This window comes from Oxyura jamaicensis, chromosome 6 (assembly GCF_011077185.1).
Source record: "Oxyura jamaicensis isolate SHBP4307 breed ruddy duck chromosome 6, BPBGC_Ojam_1.0, whole genome shotgun sequence".
Classification (NCBI taxonomy): domain Eukaryota; kingdom Metazoa; phylum Chordata; class Aves; order Anseriformes; family Anatidae; genus Oxyura; species Oxyura jamaicensis.
The window spans coordinates 28,154,279-28,182,126 of record NC_048898.1 but is presented as its reverse complement, the minus strand read 5'-3'; the positions used below and the strand labels follow the sequence as shown (position 1 = coordinate 28,182,126).

The following is a 27,848-nucleotide window of genomic DNA, read 5'->3' as shown; positions in this document are numbered from 1 at the left end:
ACTAAGCACTGGCTGAGCATCTTCTCAGACTTCTGGAACCTTTACTGAAAAGAAATAGTTTAACTAAGTTTCTGTATATCCTGATGGACACAGTTATCTGTGGTCAGGAGTTAATCAAAAATTATCTCTTGCTGCAGTGGGATATTTGGCAGCTGACTCTCCAGAATGTTTGGTGCCTTATAAAGGCACAAGGGCAGTACAACTGTTAAAAAATAAAATGGACACTGTTCCAGAAAATCTAAAGGTCATGTGAATGTTCCACACAGTTTTGGATAGAAGGTATAAAAAGACATTTTTAATGCAATTCCTAAATTAATTACAATCATAATTGATGTCAAACATGAACCAAATGACACATTTAAATTGTCGGACAGTCATGCTCAGAAACTTCCCAGCTATGGCATAACGATGTGCTTTTCTTTATGTACTAGTGAGGACTGTAGTCCTTCTTGAGAAGTAGTGAGGCTGGATAATCTTTAAAGATCCTTTCCAACCCAAAAAACTCAATGATTCTATGATGTACTTGATTAAAGAATCACTTCAGGAACTTCAGTTAACCTGCTTAATAACAAAAACTTGTTCACCTGTGTCTGTAGGTCAACAACCCTTTACAAAACAATATTAATAATTCACCTGATGAGGTCAAGAAAAAAAATATCTAACAATTTTTTTCAGGTTAAAAAAAAAATTGTTGAAAGCTCATAACACTCAGTTACAGTCTACCAGTAGTAGCACCTTGAATATGAAAATGTATTTTACCTACATGATGAAGCCAGAAACAGAAATAAGAAAAAACACTGGTTAATTCTTAAAATATTTCACAGAACTAAGACTGTAATTATATCATTAATCAAATTTGTATATATATGTCTTTAACTATTTCTGAATGCTATTTTTTTCATTTTTTTTTCTATTCCTAAACCAAAATATATTCAAGAAATAAAAATAAAATAAAATTCAAAACAGAAGGCTATAGCAGTATAGCAGTTTATCCATCCCCTTAGCAGCAGGGCAAAATAGTTCAAGATTCAGTTCAAGAGTATGCACTAGACTGATTGTATTATCACTCCTTGTGAGCAAAGGGCTCTAAGCGTCAACGAACTAGCAGTGAAAGAACGTAATGGTCAATTGGTAACGGACCAATTTCATTTTACATTCATAAAAATGTGCAAAGCTGAAAAATGGATCAAATCCTTCTTTCTTTTTTAAAGCCCAGCAACTGTTTTCTAGTAATAACTGCTTAGATATGTCAAAGTTGTTTTTTTGTGTTTTTTTTTTTTCTTTTTTTTTTTCAAATTGTGAATTAGTGGTCTGTAACTTCAGAGATGATTATAAATGCTTGTGCCCCACATCTCTGCTTTCACTCTACAGTTCCTAAGAACAACTAGTAGGGCACCTCCTGATGGTTTCATTCTTTTATTTAGATGACACCGATGCAGTCATTTCACTTTTGTTATTAAAATATTCACATTAAAAAAAAAGAAAAACAAAAACAAAACCTGGAATACTAAAAAAAAAAAAAAAAAAAATGTTATCTCAGAAAACATCCTGAAAGCACTGCAAGTACAGCAGATGGTACATATTTGCTTCCTTAAAGAATCAAACCTATCTGGATAGATGGTTGTATGAGTTCTTTTTAAAACTAATTTTACAGATTTCAAAAACCACTTGTGCCAGCATGTCTTTTAGCATGTATAGCAAACATCTCTTAGTGATATTTAGTCCTATTTCTTCTTCCAGCCTTCTTTCTCCATCTCCTTCACTCCTCTTCAGTCAGATATCTCTAGCTGCCTAACTGCAGTATCACCCCTTACATCTTTCCTTCACAAGATTAACAAATGAAATCATTTCAGTTTTTCAAGTCATTTTTCTCAGAGCTCTTTGCAATTTTTGCTATCTTCTAAACTCTATGGTTGAAATCAGAAAGAGCTGAGTACAGCAAAAGTACTGTTTACACATATCCCTTAAAACATCAGGTTTATGTCTTTGTATGCATTTACATTTTGTTCCCTTTGTATCATGAGTTGTTTTTTGAACAATATTAGCTCAAGAGGTGTCAGTTAGGAACTGAATTTTAGAAGTACAACATTACGTAACATGATCATTTAAATAACAACTTGCTTTATGTATATTGTAAATTTTATAAAAGCCTTTAAAATTATTAATATTATATATCATTAATAAAAAAATAATTTCTCTCTCTACAACTCCAGAAGGCTATTGAGTTGATGTACCATTTACCAGCAAGTTTCTTCTGATGGAAAGCACAATTAAACTTAGCACACATCATATTGTCAGTAAAGTAAATTATCATTACTGTATCTTGTATATTTGTCAATCTAAATCGAAAATACCAAAATAAAAATCCTTCCTCCATAATTTGTTTGATTTCACCATACTTACTGAGGCTAAGCAAAGTTAACAATTAAATGTCATGAAAATCAGTATTCAAAATTACAAGAAAGAACTCAAGCAGTAGGGTATTCCCCCAAAATAAAAAATAAGACATAAAGCAATTCATCAAATTGAGTGCAGCCCCAGTAATGCAGTATTCATGCTAATGGAGAGAGTGTGTAAGTGGATGTGAACAAAAACCAATAGTTTAATATCATAGTACCATGTAGAATCACTGTGAATGATAAACTATTTGAAATCTTCTCATAGTTGAAACCACATTTAATAATTGGATTAAGCATTTGTAAATTCAGGAGTAAATTCACATAGGTACTAGTATCATAAAAACTCTACATATTGCAGTTACACACAATGATTTTCAATGATTGCCTAAAAAGGTTAAATTGTATCATACTAGAATATCAGTCAAAAGTGTCACTTCAAATAAGATCAGTTCCATGTCAAATTCTTATTTATCTTTTTAAAAATTGAAAGTCCACCTAGCGCAAAAAATTAAAAACAAACAAAACAACAACAACAAAGAACACGGCATCTTAATGGAGTAACAGAAATTGTACAGATTGCACTGGTAATGTGCAGTGCAATTCAATCTTCTAACTGCAAAACAATGTCTTGACAGACTAATAACTGTATACCACACTGTCACTCTATTCAAAGATTGATTCAAACTGAAGATGAAGAACTATTAGGTTGATGGGACAGAAAATTAATCTTATAAAAGCCAAAATAATAAAGCTTGCTTTGCCAGGCAAATCGAAGGCTGGTAGGGAATATGACTGTTGTGTATAAATACACACTAAAGGTCATAGAAAACAGCAAGAATGAAGAGCTACTGAAGCCATGGAAAACGGGTGCACAATAACAAATATGTATAAACTGAATGGCTACATTTGTGTTGGAAATAAAGAAGCTTTGTGAAAATACACAAAGTTCAAATAGTTAAAAAAAAAAAAAAAAGTTTAAAAACAGAAGGATGAATTTATGAAAACTTGTTTGCCTGTATCAGGTAACATGACCTTGATGATGGAAAAGATTCCTGCCAGCCCTCCAGCCCTAAGCCCATGTTACTAAGATGTCAGAAGACCACTAATAGTACCTTGATGTACCATGTGTATTTGCAAGACTTGGAGCCCAGCACTTAAAACTTGTAGCCCTTCACTTTCTGAAAATCACTATACACATCAGCCATCAGCAAAGAAAGATATATTTTAAAAAAGACTAATAATGGAATCAAGCATTGGATAGAATTATGATTTGTATGCATGAAAACCAGACGCTGAAAAGTAACTGCTTCAGCCTGTATACACTTTAAATACATAATTTGCAACATCAGGTCACAATAATTAACACAGAAGATGAACATACCATATAAACATGCCCAGTTAATGAGAAGAGCCAAAATAAGACCAAATAAGAAAAAGAACAGTAAAAATGGAAAAAAAATAAAAATAATTAAAAAAAGAATGATTTATATTCATGAGTTCAAGTAGCCCTTATGAACTCTAAATAAAATTTAAAGGAAGAGGATGAAAAGGGATGAGTATCTGTCCTTACAATGAAACAAAAACAAGACCAAAGCACATCAGATTAGTGTAATTTTTCCAGCTCTTCAGGATGTCTCTTCTAGTTAGAACAGAGAAGTGAATTGATTACTTTGCAAATAATACAGCTGCAATTGATTTTTTACCACTGCCAGCCTTACCACAGATGAACACAGCTTTGAAAAGGATTTTCAAAACAAATCAAGTTCCATGCTTAATGCCCACAGAATATAAATTAAGTATTATTAGTTTAGTAAAAGTCAGTATAATTATTCTACAAGAAAAAGTATTATCAGCTTACAGTAGTTAATACAGGTATGATATGAATTAAGTTACTTTTCCACCTTTCTAATGCCTAAAGAGAAAGCTAAGGAAAATTCTGTTCTTACTGATGCACATGGGACTTAACCACGAGTGCTGTTACTCAGGGCAGAAAACACATCTTTTGTTATATTCCCACTGAAGAGGTGAGATAAGAATCCCACTGAATGCCTTCTCTTTGGCATGGATGCAGTAATACAGTTACATCACACTCATGCTAAGTAGTACTGCAAGAATACGCTCCCAGTAAGAAAGTGGACTGAAAACTTCCTTTTAAACCATTTTAATACACTCTGCAAAAACCTCCTCCCTGGACAACTCCCCACCAACTCCGCAAAGTGCAAGAGTAACAACAGAAAATTGTAATGTTTCCATCTTTTTATTTCAGTTTAAATGCTGCTTTACACATTTCCAATTTTTTATCCTTGCTGCCACAGAAGAAATGTATTTCATTTTTGCTCTTTTCAGTCTGTACTGTGTACATACCAGCACTGATAAATTTTCAATACAGGAACATATAGTTAAATAATGATAATCCAGGAAAAAAAAAAAAAAAAAAAAAAAAAAGTTTAAATAGGGACAATGATTATGCTACACATGCAAGATACCAGTTGAAAAGATTGAACTGAAAAGGCACTTCATATATTATACTCTGTACAGTGGATGTGGCTTGCAACTAGAAGTAATATCAAGTCTCCTCCACGGTAAAAGGTACACATTTCTGTGGCCTTCTTTGGAGAGAAACATCTGATCACATTGCTTTCTAGCATTACATACTAATTCAACCCTGCAGGCATAATGAGTAACTTAGAGTCTTAAAAGCAGACACTTATTGGCACAACAACTCCAAAAGGGAAAAATTAAGATCTGATGGGATCAAATTTAACACTCCATTTCTCTCAGAAACTACTGTTCACGCATTTTGTTTTGACGGTGATTAGAATTAGTGTCTGCAAAAGCTACCTAAGTCCTCTTAGAAGAGAACTACCCAGATGCCACCTAAACATTTTTTTTGTCCACTTCAGGGACACAGTTGCAAATATGGAACTCAAATGATCAAACAGGTGGATAAATACCTGCTATAGCCTAAATATAGCCTATCTTGCCCTTATATTCTACAAAAATTATTTAACATAATCTCAAGATTATTATTTCATTTTTATTACTTTTAAATTCTTGGGGTTTAGAGGGGCTTTGAAGAAGAATGCACTGAATTCCTGAAATTGATCTTAATGTATTTTGTAAATTCACTGAACTCACAGGTTACCACATAGTAATAAGTCATTAACTTTGAATGTCTTGAGGAGAGAGCAAAGAAGGGATCTTATTGCTGTTGCCAACTATCTAATGAGTGGGTTGTAGAGACAGACTCTTCTCAGAGGTGCACAGAAAGAAGATTATATGCAATGGACAAACTGCAACATGAGAAATGCTGAATTTTAAGGAAAAACATGTCAGTGGCCAAGGATATGAGCACTCTGATCTCATTTTAAAACTAGTCCAGCTTTGAGCAGGTAGTTGGACCAGAGGACTTCAGAGGTTCTTCCAACATAAACTATTTTGTTTCTCTTCCAACATAAACTACTTTGTTTCTCAGGCTCAGAAATTTTGTACCCACAGCAAGTAAATTCTGTGCTATATCTCTATTAATTTGATGAAGAAGCATAATGTGAAATACTTCAGTTAGAGGTAATTAATACAAAAATGTTATCACCGAAATCAGACATCTCTGTAAAACTATGTACACAGCAGAGAATTTTTCAGACACTACCACTGGGAATAAAAGAAAGATAAAAATTACCTTGAAAGAAAACAATTCAATACTTGCAAAAAGATGGTATTACGAGACAAAGGAGTAATGATGATTCTATATATATACAAACAGCTTTTTCGCTCATTTGAGAATACCTGACAGCTTGAATGGTTTTTCACTACCTGGACTTCTAGTTAATATGGCAATTTTAACAAGACTGCAATCTGTAACAATGCCAGTCTTGTGTATTTTTCTTGTCACAGTAAAGAATAATAATAAAAAGCTAAGAAAGTAAAATGAGAACATCATAAAATGAAAAAAAAAAAAAAAAAAAGGAAGGAAAGTCAGAAGGAATGTCAGAAGATTCACTTTCCCCCAGTTTTGTGTAAAGTATGGTCATCAACGGGTAACAGAATGAAACACTAGAGGAACCAAAAGGTGTAGTATAAGTATTAATGGTGTGGAATAACATAGTAAAATTTGTAGAGCATATCGGTCTAAAAACCATTATTATTTTTGTTACTTAAAGAACATATGTTTTCAAAACAAGTGTTCTATAATGAGCAGTTCACCCATTTCCACAGGTTACCACAACTCTCCAATTCATACCTACACCAACCATTTTCTCACTCATTCCAAACAACATACACAGCAATAGAAAAACAACTTCTGGATATTTTTCCTGTTTATACATCCAAAGTTTGTACTAATACTTCTGACAAAATCACACTTTAAGAAACGAATAATACAACTTCAACATGACATGTATTCAACTAACTAATGTAAAATGTAATTGCAAATAGATTCACATTTGTACCAACGTGTTTCTAATGCAAGGCACTGTGAAATTCTTACATCTTTTCCTAGTGTTGCTTAAAGCTTTTGTCAGTAACTGGAAAGAAAACAACTTCATTATTAATAAATTTCTATCTGACATGTTGAAGGAAGAGCAAAGATAATAGGACAAGAGGATAAGTGGAAGGTAAAAGCAATAAAATCTGCCTTTGATACTATAAATGTGGAATAAAAAATGAAGATCATTCTCAAAGATGAGATTCTGGACTTGGTGACACTGAAAAACATATGGGGTTATGGTAGATAATTAAATTCCTAAAGCTGTGACAAAAGGACTATGGCAATCCTGGCTGTATAGAAGACAATAATGAATGTCAGAAAAAGGCTGGACTCGAATCACAAGAAAACAGAGCAGGAAAGGAAGTGTTAAGGTTGCTTTGCTTCCTCTAGAAGCTCCATGAGGGTGCTGTTAATAAGCATCTTTTTGAACCCCCTCAAGAACATCATTACTTCTGTATCTGAAACATAATCATGCTTGGAAAAGCATATCCAGATCTGGTATCCGTAATTCCCAACGGATTCAGAGAAAAACTGCAAGAATGACAGTTAGACTGTAGAAAGGCTGAAGAAAAAGTGATAGAGCACATTTTAAGTATTTACAACAGCACAAGCTCTTCTCTCTAGCATAAAACTATATTTCAAGACTAGCACATGGAAAGCTACGCTTTCAGTGACAAATATATTTTTAAAGAGTGCAATAATTATGTCAGAACTATTTAGTAGGATTCTAGCACACATAAGGTTTCTAGAAATACTTAAGCCAAGACTGAATCTGTTTTTCAAATATATCATCTAATTCAAACAGCAATTAATTTGTGAAAGCCTATCCTTTGGTTTATGTCTCATTTCAGATTATATGATCATAGCAGCCCCTTCTGAATTTATTGTCTATGAGATACAACACCAAGGTAGCAAGGAAATCAAATGCTTACATAGAAAAGCAATGACAAGTAACTAATGTACTTATAGCCAGATTTAAAAATAATAATAAAAAAAAAAAAAACAGATGACCTGAAAGCTCTCCACCCTCTTGTTTAAAATAATTACCTGTCTAGCTGTGCCTAACAGTTGTTCATGTTCATATTGCCTCCTGACAGCATAGAATGTTTGTCTAATACAGATCAAGCATTTTTGTTTGTTTATTTCTTCAAAATATAGCTTCCTGACAACAAATAATTCAGGAGAGATTATAAAAATGACACCATTAACACAATTTAAAATCATTAAAACATTTAAAAATGAAAACTAATCAACATTTCATACTGAAAGCAAACAGAATACCAGACCTAACATTGTCTTGCTGAGTCTAAAGATATAAGCATTCACACTATAACCTGAGAAAGAGCACAGCACCTCCCCAATATCACAGATTGTCCAGAAGATAGATTCCGCTCAACTTTGTGGTAACCTTTGCTTGTTCCTTAGGAATGAGCATTAGTTAATCCACAAGGAACTGTGGAATGGATCTCATTTGAAAATCTTGGAGTCTCACTAACTAATATTTTAATTTTGTTATTTCATAATAGGAATCCATACATTGACCATATTGGTACAAAATTAATACACAGATTTTAAAATGGCAGAGGTCAACATTAAGTATTTCAGCAACAACAACAAAATACCTAAGAGGTCCCACATATCAATATGAGAAAATTCCCAGGGATTTTCTTTTAGTAGCATATACAAAGATTAACTCCTTGCATCTGTGGCTACAAAAAATCCTACACATTAGAATTCCATCAAAAATACTGATTTACCAAAAGAAATGTTCTTAAGCATGAATATCTGATTAATCTAAGGCAGAATCTTCCTCTTGCAAAGGATGCTGATGGTGCCTTAACTCACTCCTGAGAACATTCCTCCAGAAAAAAATGCCCTAACTTTTGAAGCTTCACTGCTTGTGGAAAGCTGGGATTTAGTCAGCTCTGCAAACACATCTGTAAGCACCCCTACAATTTCTAGTTAGTAGGCCATAGCCAGCACAGGAGTTAAGCTCTTAAATCCTAAACAAAAGCCCAGAGCTGTTTCCGGTCCTCGCTTTTAAGTTCAGCTAGAGCTGGAAAGTACTGTTTCCCAAATCACTGGCTCAGAAACAGTTAGCCATGAGAAACTCTGTTGGTTCAGCACTCAAGAGGTCAGATTTGAAGCCTTCAAGTCATGGGACAAGTGACCATGTGCTGCTTCTGAAGAACAGTCCTATGATGTAGATTTACATTGACGTGGCTTGTGTTTTTGGACAGTAGGTTGAGGTATCTTGCAGCTGCGTTCAGAGTGGCCTGACCAGCAAAAATTCCTGCAACCTGACGACCTTAGGAAACCCAGAAGCTACTGTAACTAGAAAACCTGACGTATCTGACAGTGTCAGGGACACAGTCATATTGGTGAGACTCATAAGACTGTCATCACTACTCAGCAGATGTGGGGTTCCAAAGAAGCCCACTTCATAAACTTCTTACACTGGAAGTTTTAAGTTGATTATGGCCACTGAAATTATATTAAGAAATATTGATAAAATGCAATTTGGTCCTGTTTGGCACAAATCCAAATTTAAACAGAAATATAAGATACAGAAATCCTGCATGTTGTTCACATTTATCTATGAAACCCTGGTTAGAGAGAGAAACTAAGGTTTCTAGAAGTGACAGTCATGATAAATAGGATGAAAATATCTATTCCCTACCATCTTCCTATTTCCATTCTGACTCCCTATGAGCCAAACATTTACTTTGAAATTACTCTGACTGAGTGGGAACCGTTGTGTATGACCTTTATAGGCTTCTCCAGTTCAAAAATGCATGGATATTTTCTTCAGGTGGAATCTTAATCTTTAAAGGTTTTTCTTTTCTTTATTATATATATATAAAAAAAAATGGTTTCTATACCCTGTGATACTTGTTCCCTTTCAAAATCTCAAGATGAATGAATGATTTCTTTTCCTATAGCTAATCAAAAGTCTTGAACAAATAAAAGCTATCTTTAAGCAGTATTTTCTATTTAATTTTAAATGTTCTAACTATAATTTACTTAATTATGATAAGGGAAATGGAAATTAAAAAAAAAATCTCAATATCTACTTGTTAAACATCATAGGGAGACAATTTTTATTAGCAAATAGAATATCTATACATCTCTATTGTGTTAAACAGCTACCAGTAGATGGTGCCTTGGTTTGTCTGGAAAAGAAAACCCTATACAATTGGCGCATAAGTTACAGGAGCTCTTATCAGAAACTTAAATTATACACCAATTAAAACTATGCATCATTGAGGACTAATTATCTCTTAATTAGGTGTTTTGCTTCCCCTAAATCATCAGCTGAACTATTAACAGTGCTTCTGCTTTCTGAGAAGTAACAGTTATATCAACTACGTTAAATATTTACAGTTATTCTGGTGAGTCATATTGAACCCATTTCTAAGGTGATTGGAAAAAGAAATGTATCAGGGAAAGTAATGAAGTCAACGTTTACATTTATTGGAGTGGTCTAGAAGTTGGCACAATATGGCTAGCAAACTAATTCTGATGTATTTTAAGAAAACATAATCAGCAGCTCTATCATTATTTGTTAAAGAAATAAAGGTATAATAATCAGGAAACAACTCCACATTTTAGTAATACGTCCAGAGAGTCTCAGGATTCATGGAAAGCATTTTGGAAAAAGACATATTGGATATGGGTACATTACATTTTAGGAGAATGTTACACAGTCTTGTGATTTATTCTTCATGCAATTGCAGCTACAGGGAAATAAATTATAGGCATTATAGAGGCACAATTTCGACAGGCAAGAACCAATAGGTTTGTGGTATTGTATTTGATTACCTCAGGAAAAATAATAATAATAATAATAAAGTAATCATAATCACAATAACAGTGCCCATTTGGTTAGTAATTTTTGTCTACTTTATTTAATGTAATAATTACACTTTTAAGATATACCTGTAATAACGCAACTATGACACAGAAATTTTCATAATGGTCTCTAATGTGTTGAAAAACAAAATGAAGTTTAGTTTTAGAATCTAGCATTGAAAGGAAATTCCAAGAGGCATACCTCTGTCTCCACACTGCTGCACTGATTACAATTTTAATATCATTTTTAATTTCTTCTGTTAATGGCGTCAGGTTTTTTAACCATAAGTCTAGGGTAAATATTTAATTTGAATTGAGAAAGAATGAAAAATATTTTCATATATTTTAATCAGATATAAGAAGCAATCCTACATGAGATAAAAATAGGAATTTTCAGACTTTTTTCTATAAAACAAAGTATTTCTAGTCTGTCATACCCAGAAAGGCAGAATACTGAAGTGCAAATGTACCGTGAGCAGCCACATGATCTGCCACTGAAAACTGTTTCTTTATATCCACTTCCTTGTACCCTGGTTCTGCATCTTTTACTACACAACTAAAACAATAATAGCTCCTCATAGTGGAATCCGTAATTATTTGTTCTCTTCTCTGTTTTATTGGCCTGATAAGCAGATATTATAGGGAAATATTTGGGGGGGGGGGACATCAATAGTAAAATTAAAAAAAAAAAAAATCTTTTAAATGGCTTTAAATAGGGGTCGTAAATGAGTTTCCACTGACATTGACAACATCCTATAAATACTCTTTCTGCCTTATTGTCAATTCCAAATTTTGTTTGCCTATAAAGCATCAGTATCAGTTGCACTCAAACATGTCAGAAGCTTACATAAACCTACAAGGATCTAACACAAAAGTAGATTAGCTTTTTTCTCTGTTTTTTTTTTTTTTTTTCCACTACAAGACTGTCTCGGACTTTATAGACAGACAATATATAAAACCTGACAGAATATTACAAAAATTTACAATAACATTATCTTCCTTCAGAATTTCTTCCAAAGCACTACATACTACTAAACCCGTTGTCACCCAAATAACTTCTTTCCTACATTCAGATAAAGAACTTTTATCTAGTCTCCTGGTTCTACACTCTTGCTTCTGGCCCTGCAATTTCACATCACTTCTTTCAGATTGTAGGATGAATATTATGTGGTCCCTGACCTGAGCACATTAAGCTTCTTGCCTTTTAACATTCAACTCTGTTGAGAATTTTCATAAAGATGAGTTTACTGTTATTATTAATCCTGATGCTACACAGTAATCAATATCATCATCCTTATGGAAAAATGAAGCTACATATATATATATATATATATATATATTTATATTTTAGACTATAACTCAGTCATCTAAACTCTTATACACCCTTTTCTGCATGAAGGATGCCTTTTTGTCCTGTTCTCAAAAAGAATTTCACGCTCCTTGCAGAGCCGTATCTAAATGGCCATCTGGAGGATTTCCTAGGTGTTTGTTCTCGGTATACTACTTTAAAACTTCATTTTAAGAAGAATCTTATATTTACTCTAAGAAGACATCAAAGTCATTTTGAAAGCTAATGCATCCACTTCATCATGAATACCTGTTTATTGTTTCAAGAATTATAGTGTCTTCACACATAGCTATAAGCAGCTACTCACCAACCTCCATGAAAATCATTAATGAACTTAGAAATTGAATTAACCATAAACCACAGAGATTAGATTTAGGTATGCAGTCACTAATGGGAGGATGTAACATACAAAGCCAGCCAAATGTAGTTACATACACATTTTCCAAAGATTACAGAATCACAAGCTCTGAAAAATTTAGTAACAACTTAAAATACAAAAAGCTCTCATCTTAATTTGTTGATTTTGTAATGAGGGTTGTGCTATTTACTGTTGTAAATTCTGATGGCAATTCTTGACAGGTTTTACTTTTTGGAGCTTTTACAACAGTATACGTCACTCATGAATAGTAAAATATTCAAAGTAAACTCCAAAACAAAAAAACTTGAAATAAAACATACACAGTAAGTTTTATTACAAGGGTAGATAGGCTTCTTGATTTACATTAGACCTCTTCTTCAGTTGCTACAGACAGGCTATTAACGGGGGAAAGCAAATCAATTCTGAAACAGAAACCAGTAAACTGAAAAAAATAGTGGTTTTCTCTTAAAGAAAAAAAAAATCCCTTGTAAATTTATATATGAAGTAGTTTTGATTATTTGTTGTGCAACATACAAACAAATGTAAATCTTCACCATAATTCATTATTATATTCTTGCTTAATACAAGGTGCCAAAGATAGTTTTCCTCAGAAACAACAGTGCAGAAACATAGAACCTAACAATGTGCTACTAAACCTTGCAGTAGGCTTGTTTAATTAAAATACTTCTTTCCAACACATTTGGCCATTCTAAACATACATCATGTCTAACTTCATTGTTAAAATAATTATTCTATGCTATGGAAACATGTAAGGGATAAAGTACTCCATGATCAAAAAGGAAGAACAAGCTATATGCAAACATAAAGCTGATTTTGCCAGGCAGTTCTTTGCTGTTCATGTTGAACCTTGTAATTTAAGCTCACCCCCTCCCTAGATAAAAACTATGGCACTTATGAATCCTTCATTTATACATTAAAGAGGAAAGGAAATAATGACTAAAAAGACTTATCATTATCTTCTGCTTTTTATAGAGTGTTTTTTTCTTGAGTCTTAGTTACTGTGTGAATTATTCTTAGCCACAGTTGAGCTACTCAAGTTAATAACTGACAGCTGACAACCTCTGATGGCACAGGTAGGAAGGATATTAAGCAGCTGTAATAGCGATGGCATCCCCTGCACCAAGACAACAGAAATTGCTTTAAAACTAGCAGAAAAGGTTGCTGCTCAGGCACAAGGTGAGATCAGTTATGAAGAGGTATAGGAGCATGAAAGCAGCTGATCCAGAAGCAGGAATGCTGTCCTTTGGGACCAAGTACATCAAGCAGATAGCCAGGACAGCATTTTAAGGGTATTTGCTTGTTTTGCACACACACTTGCTACTTCTCCAAATATGGGAGCTACTGATGAAAAAGGGGAAAAACACTTTACCAGCTTCTTGCCATAAAATTAGTTTCCTGAGACTGAAGAACATACTGTTATTAATATTAGCATAGCTGTCAGAAGCCCAATCTTTATGATTGCTGACTATTTCAGGGATCTGTGACCATTATTAGGGGTGCTGGCTAAGTCTAAATTACCGTTTTTAAATAAATGCTACAGCCTTCAAATTCCATTACCAGTGGAGTTTGAATTACATCTACTCTCAAAATAATATATACATAAATGAGCAGAAGCAAGTGATGTTTTGGTGGTCTTTTTGTTTTTGATTTTTTGTTTTTTTTCCCTCACATACTCTGCTCACAAATCTAGCCAATTTAAGATGACCACATTTTCTGATGGGGTCCTATTTAACAGAGAGACAAAACATCAGCACCCCCTAAGTTACTCACAGAACTCAGACTGTCAAACACAGGGAGGATGAATCTGGGTGAAAAAATATGTCCTATTACTTGGACTCTTGAACCCTCTTTATAACAAAGATATTTTATACAGACATCTTCTGAAAGACGCATAAACTACTGTTGTCCATGAAAGCCTGTAACAGCTAAGCTCACGCGTCATCCATATTTTCCAATCCACTTCTGCATTACAGGAAATGGAGACGTGTGGCATTTTCTTCCAATAATTCAACAGGAAAATATCCAAAATTTGTGTGCCAGTATAGAACGACTACTGCCTTCCGAGAAAAAAATGTGGCTGTCCATGTTGCACCTGATACAGCTCTATTTGTGGAAACAGCTCTTAGCTGAAGATGTCCTATATCACCATTTTTCCAATGATCACTTATGCAGCTTTGCCATATTTCTGTTTCTCCTTTGATGTCAAGGACAAAAAGATCTTATAGCTAAATAAAATGCTTTTAGCGTCAGGAAATTTAAATGCATTTTCCCCAGTGTTGCAGAGAAACAATGTTATTGAGAAAGCACCCAGCTGTGTCCCTCCAGCCATTATGGATGGAAGAGAGGGGCACTGAGCACATAGGGCATAATTTTACAAAGAAAATACTTTTTTTGAAGAGAGCTGAACTTCATACATAGTTTCTACATAGTTTCTATGACTGGTAAGTAATTCACTGTCACCTAGTGCTGAAGAGCTTGGATTCTGAGGTCATTAGGCTCACTAGTGACAAAACCAAAATGGGTCTCTGAGTAGTTGCTGATTGAGAGTTTTCTCAGACCAACACATCTTCAGGAAGTTGCTGCATGGACACAACCTTCACATATCCTTTTTTTTCAGAGTCAGAAAATCACATTTCAAAAGAGGATATTTTGTGTTAGGATCACCAGCTTATTAAAGTTTAGAAAAAGAATTAAACATTACTGAATAGATAACACATAATAAAAATACTTTAGGAAGCAACTGTAAGCCCCTGATCCAAATAAAAAACTGCATGCTGGGACACACAGTTTTCTTTCTTGTGCATGTAAAAATATTGAAGAGAACTGAATGCAGAGATGGAGATAGTATAGGTGACTTGGACAAGAATACAGTTCCTTCTGCTACAGAAAATGCAACAGTACGAACATCCAGAGCATTTTTAGCATCCAAAGCCAAACCTTCCCAGTCAAAGACATAAATAATCTTAACTCCAGTGCCAAAATAGCAGGCATAAAAGAAGAGTGGTGAAATTCATATGAACACAGCTTGAAATATCAATTGCAAGGGAAGTAAGGTCACGATTTCTGCTTCCTTAAGAACTCATTCTTTATATAATCTATTCTTTACAAATCACAAGGAATAATGCAGATACAGGGGACTGGTACTCAGATTGTATACGAATCATATTAGATGTGCTGAAGAGAGTGTTTAGCCCTCTGCTAAAGTGCTGTGTAAAGGCATATGTTATCTTACTTATTCATATGAACAAAATACCTCTCATGAAATCTGCAATAATTTCCTTAACTCTAACAGGATTAAATGAAACCTTCAGTGGTGAATTGATATAAAATATCACTATGCTTTTAACCAACATGTTATGACCAATGCAACATGACTGCAGTCATTGAAAGAACTGCAACACAAACAGTTCAGAGTCTAGGCCATTTCTGCACAGGCCAGCATCTTGTGATATCCAAAGCCCTGCACTGGAACACAGGGCTAGCTGTCTAATCACCACAGAAACATAAAGGTGGCTAATTCAGGAACATTTATTTTCAGACGGTCTAGAATTTCTTCAGAGACCATCTAGAAGAGTTCCTCATTCCTAACCAGAACTCTAATCCATAATCAGTATCCTGAACCCCCCAAAGAGCTCTGTCACATCATAACAGTAACATCATTTATGGAAGGATTATCATCCTCTAAATGTATGTTCTGTGTTATGGCAATAGACAGACTGCAACCACTTTTGTGAACGTGAAATCTGCTTACAGATCTACATCTATAAAAGGTCATAGATATAAGAACTGTGAGGCAATGTAGTACTAGTCTTAGAAATTACAGCCTCTGGATAGGAACAACCCTTTACTTCCTTCCCTTAATCTTAAATCCCAGGAAGGCCAATAGATTTTTTAAAACTCTATTATATACAGAATCATAAACTTTACATACAAAACTAAATTTGTGTTCTCTGAAAAGCTCCCTGCTCCATTTATCATTTGAAAACCTTATCTGTTGACAGTGCACCAAAAATAAGAAATTAATGGGGGTAACATGAACTTCACTTATTTCCTTGTAGAAGAACAAATCACAGCATGAAAACCTTGAAGGATAACTAATAATCTTGTCAATTTAGGAAGGCAAATACAGAGGATAATATTACAATCCTGAAACTTTGTTTCTGTAGCTGAAGCTTAGCATTCTTTTTCCTCAGCATAAAACTGAATTCATTTCTAGGTGGAAGAAGTTTTTAACGAGAAATTAACAGGACAGAAAAGGAATGTAATACTCAAGCACCATCACCTGAGACCAATGAATTTGCATATGCCTCAAAAATAAATATATATATAAAAAAAAAAATCTGAGGCAACTGTGGCAGGTAAGGAAGCAAATCAAAAGTCTGACAAAAAGAAAAGAAGAAGGAATGTAACCATTGATTAGGGATTCTCTTTATCAATCATTAAAACACATTGCCATTAGTGTGTTATGCTGCAAATAGCAACAGCACAGGAAGGAGCTGCTATCTGCCAACATCTGACAAAGATTTGCACATCTTAAGAATACATCACCTTAATAACGGTTGTTTTGTAATGATGATAGAGGTATCTTCCAATCTTAAAGGTGAAAGGAGTGCGTAAAGCATTTACAGTTTAAATTGCTTCATGAGTCTGTTTAGGAAGGCTATTTGGCATTCAGACTTGTTTTACCCTTAGAAAGTGGGATTGGTGGATGGGAAAAATACCCCTAACCTCAGGGGTTTTATGCATAAATGTTAACTAGTACATGTATAAGTGTGAATAAGTTCTACAAATTTATCTTTGGACACTGTGTAACTTATTTACAGATAACTTTCATGTCTGATTATGAAAAGCCTAGCTATAGCCAAAACCTGGTCATCCACATTAAAAGCACCTGATTGATACAGAGGACATAGTACTTACAAATACAGCTATAGTAATGGTAATTAAATGGTCATTAAAAATATTGCTGTAACTTCTGGCAAAAAATAATACATCACTGTATCAATTTCTTTAGTCTGCCACACATTCCAGAAAATACTCAAAAATTTATTCCAATGAATTCAAAGAAGAATATAAATTCCAACCACATACACCTAATATTAACTCTGAAGTTTGTAATATTGCAGTGCAATGCAGACATTAAACCTTTCCAGAGAGTCAGAGGCTAAGAAAGGTATAAATTAGTGAAAGATTACAAACAAATATCTAGGTATGTATATACATAGATACTTGTACGTCATCACATCATATGATGACATACAAGTTTCTGTGTACAAACACATTTGTATTTTTTATGTATACATTGAAAGGCATAAGACATATCACAAATTTACATGTATGCTCAATAACGTTAACTTCAGACTTAAAACTGACAGTCTAAATTCTGTCTCATTTGAGAAAGGAAGAAGAAAGCCTCTCAACCTCCAAAAGTATAAACATCATAATGTAACTCCTCTACAAAGAAAATACTATGTAATATTATGTAAATAATACTATTTGTACAATTTCTTTACAAGTGAAATTTGTCTTGAATGCAGAGCTAAGATGTCTACATCTCCACAAGAACAAAACAATTGTACTAACCTGTATTTTGATTGGCCATGAAAAATTACTGACGTAGACATAGAAAGTGATGTTTGGGTTGCTCCGAAAGTTAAATTTTTCACAAGAAAAGCTGTCTCTGTATTCTTTAATATTAGCCTTAGAAACAACAGGAATCTCTTCTCCAGATATCGTTCCAGCTAAAAAAACAACAACAACATGTATATATATATATATACACAGACATGACAAATATTAGTCATCATAAAAGTGGTGAAAGTAAACTGGCACAGGAAACAGATTCTTTAATTGCTTTTAGTGTCTACATTATACAACTTTAATAACACTTTATTACAGCTTACTTGGTAAAACAGCTATATTTCATGTACTTAAAGAGAATTTCCAAAACTCTTATTCTGGTTTCAAAAAAAATCATGAATGAAACATAAAATTGATAGAAGTTACATGAACTTTAGAGTTTAGAAGTTATTATGGTTAGCTAAACAGCTAATATAGTTTATTTTAGTAATTTATATTCCATTTCAATAAAAACTCATAGGTTGACTAAATTAAAATAAAGGAATAAATAGAATTTACAAACTGTGTTATGTTAAAATACAGAATACAATACAGAAATAAAATACAGAAATACATCTATGAAGGAATTTATGAGTTGATGCAAGACTCTAAACCTTCTTTTAAAAGGTTTTTATTTTTTATTTTAGTACAATTTCATTGAAGCATCATGCTTCTCCTTGGATGTATTTTCAGAAAGTCAATAGAACCAATTCAGAGAAACTGTCTAAATAAAGCTTTTCCTCCTTCCTATTAAAACAAAAAGGAGTAATGGGGCTGAAAGTTGGAGAAAAATAGATAAGCAGCTCCTTTTATCAGCATACACAGACGAACTTTATTGTTTGATATCAATGTTAAGGTTAATAATTAAATTTTTAGCTTGAACACTGAAACAAAGAAATTAAAATCTCAGTCTCTACAGTAGTTAAGGAAGCAATTTATCTTAATTAAAATCACAGCATTTCATAACACTGTCATTTAAAAAAATTAAATAGACTACAAGCTTTTCCTACCAAAGTCATTTTAATTGAATAGGAGAGAAAGTTAACATATTAATGAAGCTTTGTTCAAATTGCAAATTATCATCTGAGCTTTAAATAATATAATTAATAATGGCATAATGACAATGGCAAAAGAATACATTTTGTAAAGTTTTGTTATCAAAATTAGCAACAAAGAGACAATCGGGTTAAAACAGCTTAAGGGATCATGAAATCATACGGGAAAAAGACATCACACCAAAATTCACTCTTACCTGTAGAGCCAATGGACCATGTAATATTGAGGTTGAAGTTGTTTGATGCATTAATTGATATATCCAAATTTTTATTTGACTGGATACAAAAAACAAGATACACTGAAGTTAACAAAATACATCATCAGAATCTATTTGAATATAGATCCAGTGCACAGAACCAAATATAGGCTTCCAATCATCTACCAGTTTTCAGTTAAAACAGACACTCTAATATACAGTCTTCCAAGACAAAGGCATTTGTCTCTTTTGCTTTGATAAGGATAGGTCACAAGTAAGAATATAACTTTACCAGTTATCTTTTCAGATTGGAAACCCCATAGCGAAATAGTTGTCTTTGCAAAACTAAAGAAAAAAAATGTGTGGCATAAAATACATTTCAATTACAATTCATAAACGATCTTTTTCATCTACTAATAAACATTCCTTAACTGAAGGGTATGCTTCTTTAATTCATCTCAGGAAGATATTAGAACTTTTCATTCATGGGAACAATAATAAAACAAACCAGCTGATAAACTTTTGCAGTTGATCTGTGCCTGTTGATCTAGCATTTAGAAATTTTTCTCACCAAATGCACAGGAATATTCACAGTTTCCAAAAAGATTTGAAATATTTATATTATCTTATAGGCACTTGACAGACTTTTTATTATGATAAAATATACTGGAAATCTCAATCATGACTCTTCAAAGCTTGTCTAAAGTTAATCATATTTTCTTACCTGCTCTGGATTTGCTATAAAGTTTATGGCAGTGTGATGGCGATCATCCTCTTGTAATAAGCTGAAGGTAAACTGGTAATCAATCAAAAGGCTGTCTGTGGGCAAAACAGAATGCAGAAATAAAATAGATTCAAGTGTGCACATATTAATAAAATGTTATGCAAGCACCTAGAAATTCACCGTTTACTTTTATTTTAAAAAGCATAGGGTAATCTAAAAGTCAGAAGTATTCATATGACATTTGTACTACAAATTTTTCCTTCAAACTATTAAAGAAAAGAGGCAAGAAACTGCCATGCTGTTTCTATCTGTTCCATTTCTGTCACTCAACATCAACAGTATCCCTCAATGGCCACCTCAAGTTGGCTTAAGTACAGAAGGGAGAAAGGACCCAAGCCATGCTTAACCATTTCTGAAATGAGAATAAAATAATTGCAAACACTTGGAAGACAGAGATTTTGAGCCAGCCCATGGTGTTCCTGAAGATGGACGAATTAAATTAAGTCTTAGCTGCGTCATAGCTCTAGAAACAACTGTAAAGGAACTTTCTGAAGATGGGGGCTGCATCTGTCAGGGTGAAGCAGGTTTTCAGCACCTCCATAATGCAAGAAAAGGACCCCATCTACAGGGATAACTGTTGCTGAAATTCATAGAGGGGGTCGCAGAGAATCCCAGAATACATTGTTCAGGGCAATCAGAGAGTCAAGAATCAGCAGAGCTCTCAGAGTTATTATATAAATGTATTGTATTTATTATATAAATTGTGTTGCAGTTTAATAATCCTCGTGCAACAGGAAGGAGAGGTGGGTAGGGTAGATCAGGAATGCTCTGTTACAGGGCCAGACATCTTCAGATGTAACAGAACTCTTTGGCCAATATGGCCCTACAAAGATAAAAATATTCCAGCTTTTCCTCTATTATAGGAAATTAGGAGGTGCCTCATAAGTGTAAATTTACATGATTTAGATTAGTATTTTCTGTGTATGAAAATATAATTAGACCAAAATTATCTTTGACACTAGACCCTAGTGAATAATTCTGATGCCCTATTTCAGTCCCTCTCTTGGTAAGATTGTACCAGCCACCAACACCACACAAGCAGAGCATTACAAATAATAATAAAAAGTGATCATAAAAACAAAATCAGTAAATACAAAGAGCGACAGACTGATTAAGTCAAAAGCAGAAAAAAGCAGTGTCAGCCTTTTGTTGGACTCAATAGTGTGCTTACTGCTGACAACCACCTTTTCTGCTGTAACACATCATCTGAAAACATACACTCTTGTATCCCATGGGAAGTCTAACACAGAAGGAGAAAAAAAGCTTATCGATCAATGAAGTGTGAATATAACCCAATGTATTGTCCTAATAATTGAAGAAAATGCTAACTATTTTTTTCAGAGTATGGAAAGAAAATAAGAGAACTACATGAAAGGAATTACAGTCACCACGTTTCAATTAATCAAATAAAAATAAATTGATTTAATCATCAGATGCCTTAGACAATGAGTTTTGATTAGGTATTTGAAAGCTTATGAAGGTGAAAGATGAATATATATTATTTTTTAAATAATCATTTATTGATACTACTCTACACTTCTATGACTACGCAAATAAAATTAAGAAAGCTTCAGTGACTTTATTAGTAACAATGTGACATATCTATGTAGTAAGGTCATTATTATAGCTATTAAACAGTAAGAGGACAACAAAAGATAGGAAGTAGAGACTGATCCCTATTAAAGGGATTAATAAATCCTTTCATAATCACAACTAGTAAGGCCAAAGGCCTGCAATAGTTTGTAAATATGTTAAAATCTGATCTGGTTAACCTGGGGATCCATGAAATACAGATAAGTGCTTTAGCACGGATCTTTGCAAGTTGTTGTAAATGTATTGTGGACTAGCACCACAGCATGCACTTCCACAGAAATTCTGGCTGCTACAAAGGCTACATGCAAGTAGGCCTTCAGGACATGGTATGGTTGATTTCTCACAATACAGAGCAAATTTTTAAATGCCATGGTTTTCCTCTAAGCCTAGATTGTGCCCTCTCAGAGATGCAGAATGTCAGCCAAAAAACAGCAGTGATATATGTTTGACATCATAAGACAAAACCAAGATTAGAAACATGACTCCTGTCACCCAACCATAAAAAAAAGAAGCACTTAAGTTTAAAAACTTAAAAGTCATTTAATCTTAAAAAAAAAAAAAAAAAAAAAAAAAAAAACTTTTGCTGCCTGTTTTTAAACAAAGAAACTAACTAAAAGCAACAACAACAAAACACATCCCTCCACCCCTCTGTTTTATATACTAAAAGCCAAGGAGTTAGGAACATATTTTTCAAAAACTGCAGGTAAGGCTCTTCCAATGATAAAAGATGTTAAACTAGAGAGATCCCCATAACTTTACCATCTGTAGCCAGCCCCCTCCCCCCCATTTTTTTTTAGTCACAAAACAAGTGACATAATAAATCATGAAAAACAGAGTTGGTTATGCATAACATCTTTTACACTCAAGATGCCCCAGAGAACTTTATGGAGCTATTGATTAGCAATCACTCCATCACTCAAAGACAGTTATATACCCCATGCATTAGCCATTATCTCCTTTGTAATGCCCAAACACCACTCGTGATTCTCAAAAAGAATTCTGAGAGTAGATACACAGACCTTACTCTGTGATCCTTCAAAGGTGCCACAGCACCTTTCACTTACGGCAAGCCAGCCTTCCAAAGTGGAAAGAGATTTCCACTATTCAGAAAGAGCAAATTTCTGAGTATTAATGAACACAAATTATGAAATTTTTATTTCACAGAGACCTGCAGTAGAGGGCAACAAATCATCAAACCTATCTTGGCCACAAAGTGGATGCTTGCAAAGAAGAACTATGTATCTATTCACAGATGATTCAAATTCAGGGAAGATACCTGGAATGTACAAGCCTTGAACATGACAAATAGGCCTTGAACATGACAACTGCCTATTGCAGTTACATGATTCAACAGTGCAAATGAAAGAGGTGATACTACGAAAACACTCCTTTACATCTTTCTGAGGACTGCAGAAGTATGCTGAAGAAGTTTGTTTTTCCTCACAGCTTGGAGAAAGGTTTATTTTCATAGTGAGGATTCTTCTGGTTAGCAAAAACTTTGAGCAAGATTTGCCTAGATCTATTCCTCCAATCAAATATCCCACATGCCTGTATGGCTCTAAAGCTAGATTTTATTAGAGTAGAAATTGGAAGAACTAATTTAGAGGAAATTCAAAGTGAGAGTAGACATTAAAAGGGACTGTAAAGAAGTCACTGATCTACCTATTGCATCTGCATCTTATTCTAATTCCTCCCTCTCCTCTAGGTTTCACCTTCTCCAGACAATGGACAGAACTTTCCTTTGCACTGCCAAGCCCCAGCCTGAACATAAACCCTAATAAATAATCTACGTTAATGCAGTGTAAATGCACATAAACAAACTAAGCAGTTACTCAGTACATCACACCACGTTTCCCAATTCATAGTGCCATTCAGTCTAGACAGCTTATCTTGTAAAAATATACAAAATTTAAAGTGAAATTTAGTTTTATAAGTATGACTTGTTCTGAATAGGTAAATGTACAAATAGCTAAATGGATAATAGCTGTTTATAGCACACTTAAATAGCTATTTAAAGTACATTCAGTACATACTGTTGACATATAGTTCCATGTATTTAATGTCAGGAATTTAGAGAAGCCTGAGATTTTATTTCATATAATTTTCTTTCTCCTGTAAACTTTGATCAAGCCAACCATAAGTATTTTTACCCTTTAGATAAACATGAGACTTTTCATAAGTTTCTGTTTATAAAGACATACTCACATATAACAGATTGCTTCAATAAGGAAATAAATCTATCACAGCTATACAAAAATTAAGAAATCTCACTGCATTTACATATAGCACAGGATGAAAACAAAAGCACAATACAAATAGTAAACACAATCACTTGCTTTATAAGCAACACCTGATAAAAGCAATATTATAATTTTCATCTGCCTGATCTATCCAAACAACAAGGTTCCAAGTCTTTTCAAAATCTTATGAGCACTGAAAATAAACAAATGCAACCAACAACATTTCTGTAAGAGATAGAATTCAAAATATTATTAATGACCATTAAGTTTCAGAACTTAAACATACAAGTTAATCAAGTTAATAGATTGATTTCAGTGAATTATAGAAGGAAATGCTTGACTCTCCAGAAGTACAATTGATACACAATTTTGTTTTGATGGTGGTTTCATTTTTCCATAAGAAAAAACAAAGTTACATTTATTAGTTTTTCTTAAGATATCTTTATTTTCACATCACGTATCTTTTTACATATGTATTTACACTTGATGATTTAAACAGAAATAATTTTTTAAAATCTAGACAATGAATCCCACCTTTGTTCAAAACACACTTCTTCAATCTAGATTTAATTCTCAGCACGTTTTTAATTCACAAAGTGTTAATTAGCTATAATGATTTTCTAAAGAGATCAGGTAGTTAACTATGTTGACCACTGCATAGATTCTCCTCAGAACTATGGAAAAAATGTTAACAACATTACTGAATGACGGTTGCATTCTTTTATTTTAAAAAGGGAACAAAAAGAATTTACCTGAACCACATCAAATTTCTAACAGTTACCCATTTTTCTACACAGCTCCAGTCTTTCAAAAATACTCTACAGTAGTCTGTTTCATTTTAGTTTTAGATGGTTTCAATGAAATGTTAATATCCAGCTTTTTTTCTTTTTGCCATCAATATCCTTCATGCTTACATTTTCCCACTTAATATTTTTGAAATAAAAATCAATAAAAATTATTGTTTTTTTGAATGTATGTTCAGAGTTTCCCCACACCAATGGGTTAAGGAAAGTCACTGAGACATTATCACATGATAACAGAAGTTACCCCAACACTCTGAGCTGTAAAATGACTGTAAAATGCCTAGCATGTTTGGTGTGCAGTGCAGACCTTCACCTCAAATCTGATACAAAATACAGGTGACTCAAGCGTCAAGCAGAAAGAATTTAAGCAACCACATACTAGGGTATAACCCATAACACCCCTGAACGTCAGTGTCTAAAAGTTCAGGAAATATTCCTGATGGAAAAGTTCTTGAGGACCTAGAAATCTCCTACACAAATGCATCGAGCCCACATCCCACCACCACACGCTGGATTTGGAATCTACAAGCTTGAGTCAAAGGGTCTCAAGCAGCCAGCCCAGTACACAGCTATGAAGCTCAGATACTGCAGAGTTCAGCCCCCACATTGCTGCAGCACAGCCTCCTCTTCAGAGATCTCACCATGTTGCACGCTCCCCTCTTGTTGGTAGTATTAAAACCAGCTCTTCCCATTTTTGCCTAGCAGGTTGTGTGCCACTGTCAGCGTAGGCAAGGGAGGAGCAGCAGCAGGATTCAAACCTCCAGGGAAAAAGGATTCAGTTGCCTCAGGAAAGAGGCAAGAGGAAGTCAAATGATGCAGGCACTCAGCAGACAGAGGGGAGTCCTACAGTCTAATTTCTGTTCCCAAGCCCACTCCTTTATTTTGTATTAAAAAATCCTTGAATAGATGAAGATTGAATAGATGAAATAGAAAAAAGAATGTTGGGAGATAAGACCACAATACAATCCTGACGTCAACAGACAAATATAACAAGAACTTATGGTTATTGAGCCTTTTCCTACCTTATTTTGAATTTTTCAAAACCATTTACTGATTTCAGAGTCAAAAGAAGTTATTAAAATCAATTCAAAATGTCACTAATGAGCATATGCAAGAACACAACAGTAATTAGGCAAAGAAAGTCATTCAATTAAATGAGAAAATAAAATTTCAAAGCAATAGTTTAATCCTAATATTGCTGTTAATTTTCAAGACAATGTTCTCTTTCTGACAGCCGTAACTTTCAACATGGCTAATATGGCTTAATATGGGAGTTTTATGCTCACATCCAGCAGGGAATGGACCTATTCTGATACTCGAGCTTTTGTATTAAAAGAAAACTGTGTTTTCTAAAATGCCAGACTGTTTCCGAAAGAACAAAGGCTGGACAGAAACATTAAGAGATTTTAGTGGAGTTTTACTTCACTATTTCTGAGTGCCACTAAAACACTCTAAGAATATATAATTATGATATTATTTAAGAAAATTGATATGTGTAATGTAACTTGGTGATAAAGTTATGTACAAAAAGGTATGTTAAAGAGGAATATCAAGGCTGTAAAATGAACCACTACAATCAAGGTTGCCTGTAAATTATTTTTGGGTGAGCGCTCACTTAATGGGCAGCTATTCGGCACTTTGTTCTATGCTCAGTACTCAGTGCTAGGCCCATGCCTCATTTACTACACACTACACAAACCCTCTTCTAAAGACCAAATTAATTTCTAATGTGGCTTTCTATAGTATTCATCACTATCATTTTCTAAGTTCTTCAGAAAAGTTAATGAATTTGTTATAACATTACTGTGAGATGAGCAGGCACTATTAGTCCCATTTTATAGGGCAGGAAATGAAAAAAAAAAGAGACCAAGGACAAAAACATCTATTAATTGTGAGTTGCCAATCCAAAATATTTAAAGTTTAATTTTTCATAATATTTCAAATTATATAACACTACATATGATCATTCTTGTGTTGCAGCTCCTTCCATCATTCACTGTGATTCTCTCACCTTTTGCAACGTAATAGGAAAGGAACATACACATTCATCTGCATGATCACTGATTTCTACTTCACAAATAGTTCCACTTTGTGAAGGGAAAGAGGAAAGAGTATATAGCCATGATATTAAAAATTGTATAATACTGCCATACTAAAAAATAAAAATAGAATTAAAAAAAAAAAAATCATGCTAATAACCTTAATTCTTCTACTTTACTGGCATCCACTGCCTATGTAGCATATTTCAGTAAGAGAATTTTATTAATTAACTTTAAGAATCAGGCTGGAGTAAATTCTAGGAAATTGCTTTTCTTTTTGAGTTACTTCTCCTTTTCCCCAGGTCCTACTGGTAAAGCATCCCAGTTCACTTCTGCCAGCAGGGAGGAAAGAATGAACCTGAGTTCCCAGCAAGGGAGCAAAATATATACAACTCAACACATTCATGTGTCTTGTAACTTTCTATTTTCAGTATTTTGACCCCCCAAAACTAAAGTTTTGCAAAAGTTTTAAGTCAAAAGTACTGCAGTACATAACATACAGCCATAGAGTATGCTACCAGACCCACATGTAACAAAGCCTAGTTCCTTTCAATGCAACTGTCTGATTCATTCCATTGTCCTTATCTGTCATCCACTGCCTCATTTTCACTGTTATATTAAAATGTTGATGTCCAACATTGCTTCTTCATTGTGACAAAAAGTCACGTTCTATAAATGTTGAGGACCATTTGATCTTTACCGATCAATGACTGAAGTGATTTTCCATACTTTTTCCTGATAATTTATAATCACAATTAAAGTATGCTGAAAAGTATGCAAAGGGATACCAAAAGCTGCCAGAGTGATCCTACTTCAGAGGGAATCCCTATAGCCAACTTGAAGTAAGATCTGATACACCTGTAAGAGTAGAAAGAGTGGTAACCACAAAACATAAAATCAAAATGTTTACTAGTAAAGAATGGTTAACAAAAATATGTGAAACCTCTTCATTCACTAAATAAACGTCTGGCCTACTCACAACGATGTACATATTAATAAAACCTTTTAAGATCACAGTTAAAAAACTATCCTTCAAGCATTCATTCCCACCAGT

General features: G+C 33.8%; 1 protein-coding gene across 5 annotated transcripts in view; it reads right to left on the bottom strand.

Annotated features, from left to right (window-relative positions):
- Positions 1–27,848, bottom strand: part of ATRNL1 (attractin like 1) — a 489,972-nt gene that overhangs the window by 265,835 nt on the left and 196,289 nt on the right. For all 5 annotated transcript variants that reach the window (XM_035329979.1, XM_035329982.1, XM_035329977.1 and 2 more), the window contains exons 22-24: positions 20,060–20,154; positions 19,336–19,414; positions 18,048–18,205 (exon numbers count right to left, since the gene is read on the bottom strand). In XM_035329979.1, the coding sequence (XP_035185870.1) occupies positions 18,048–18,205; positions 19,336–19,414; positions 20,060–20,154 (332 nt within the window). The remainder of the gene's footprint in view (positions 1–18,047; positions 18,206–19,335; positions 19,415–20,059; positions 20,155–27,848) is intronic.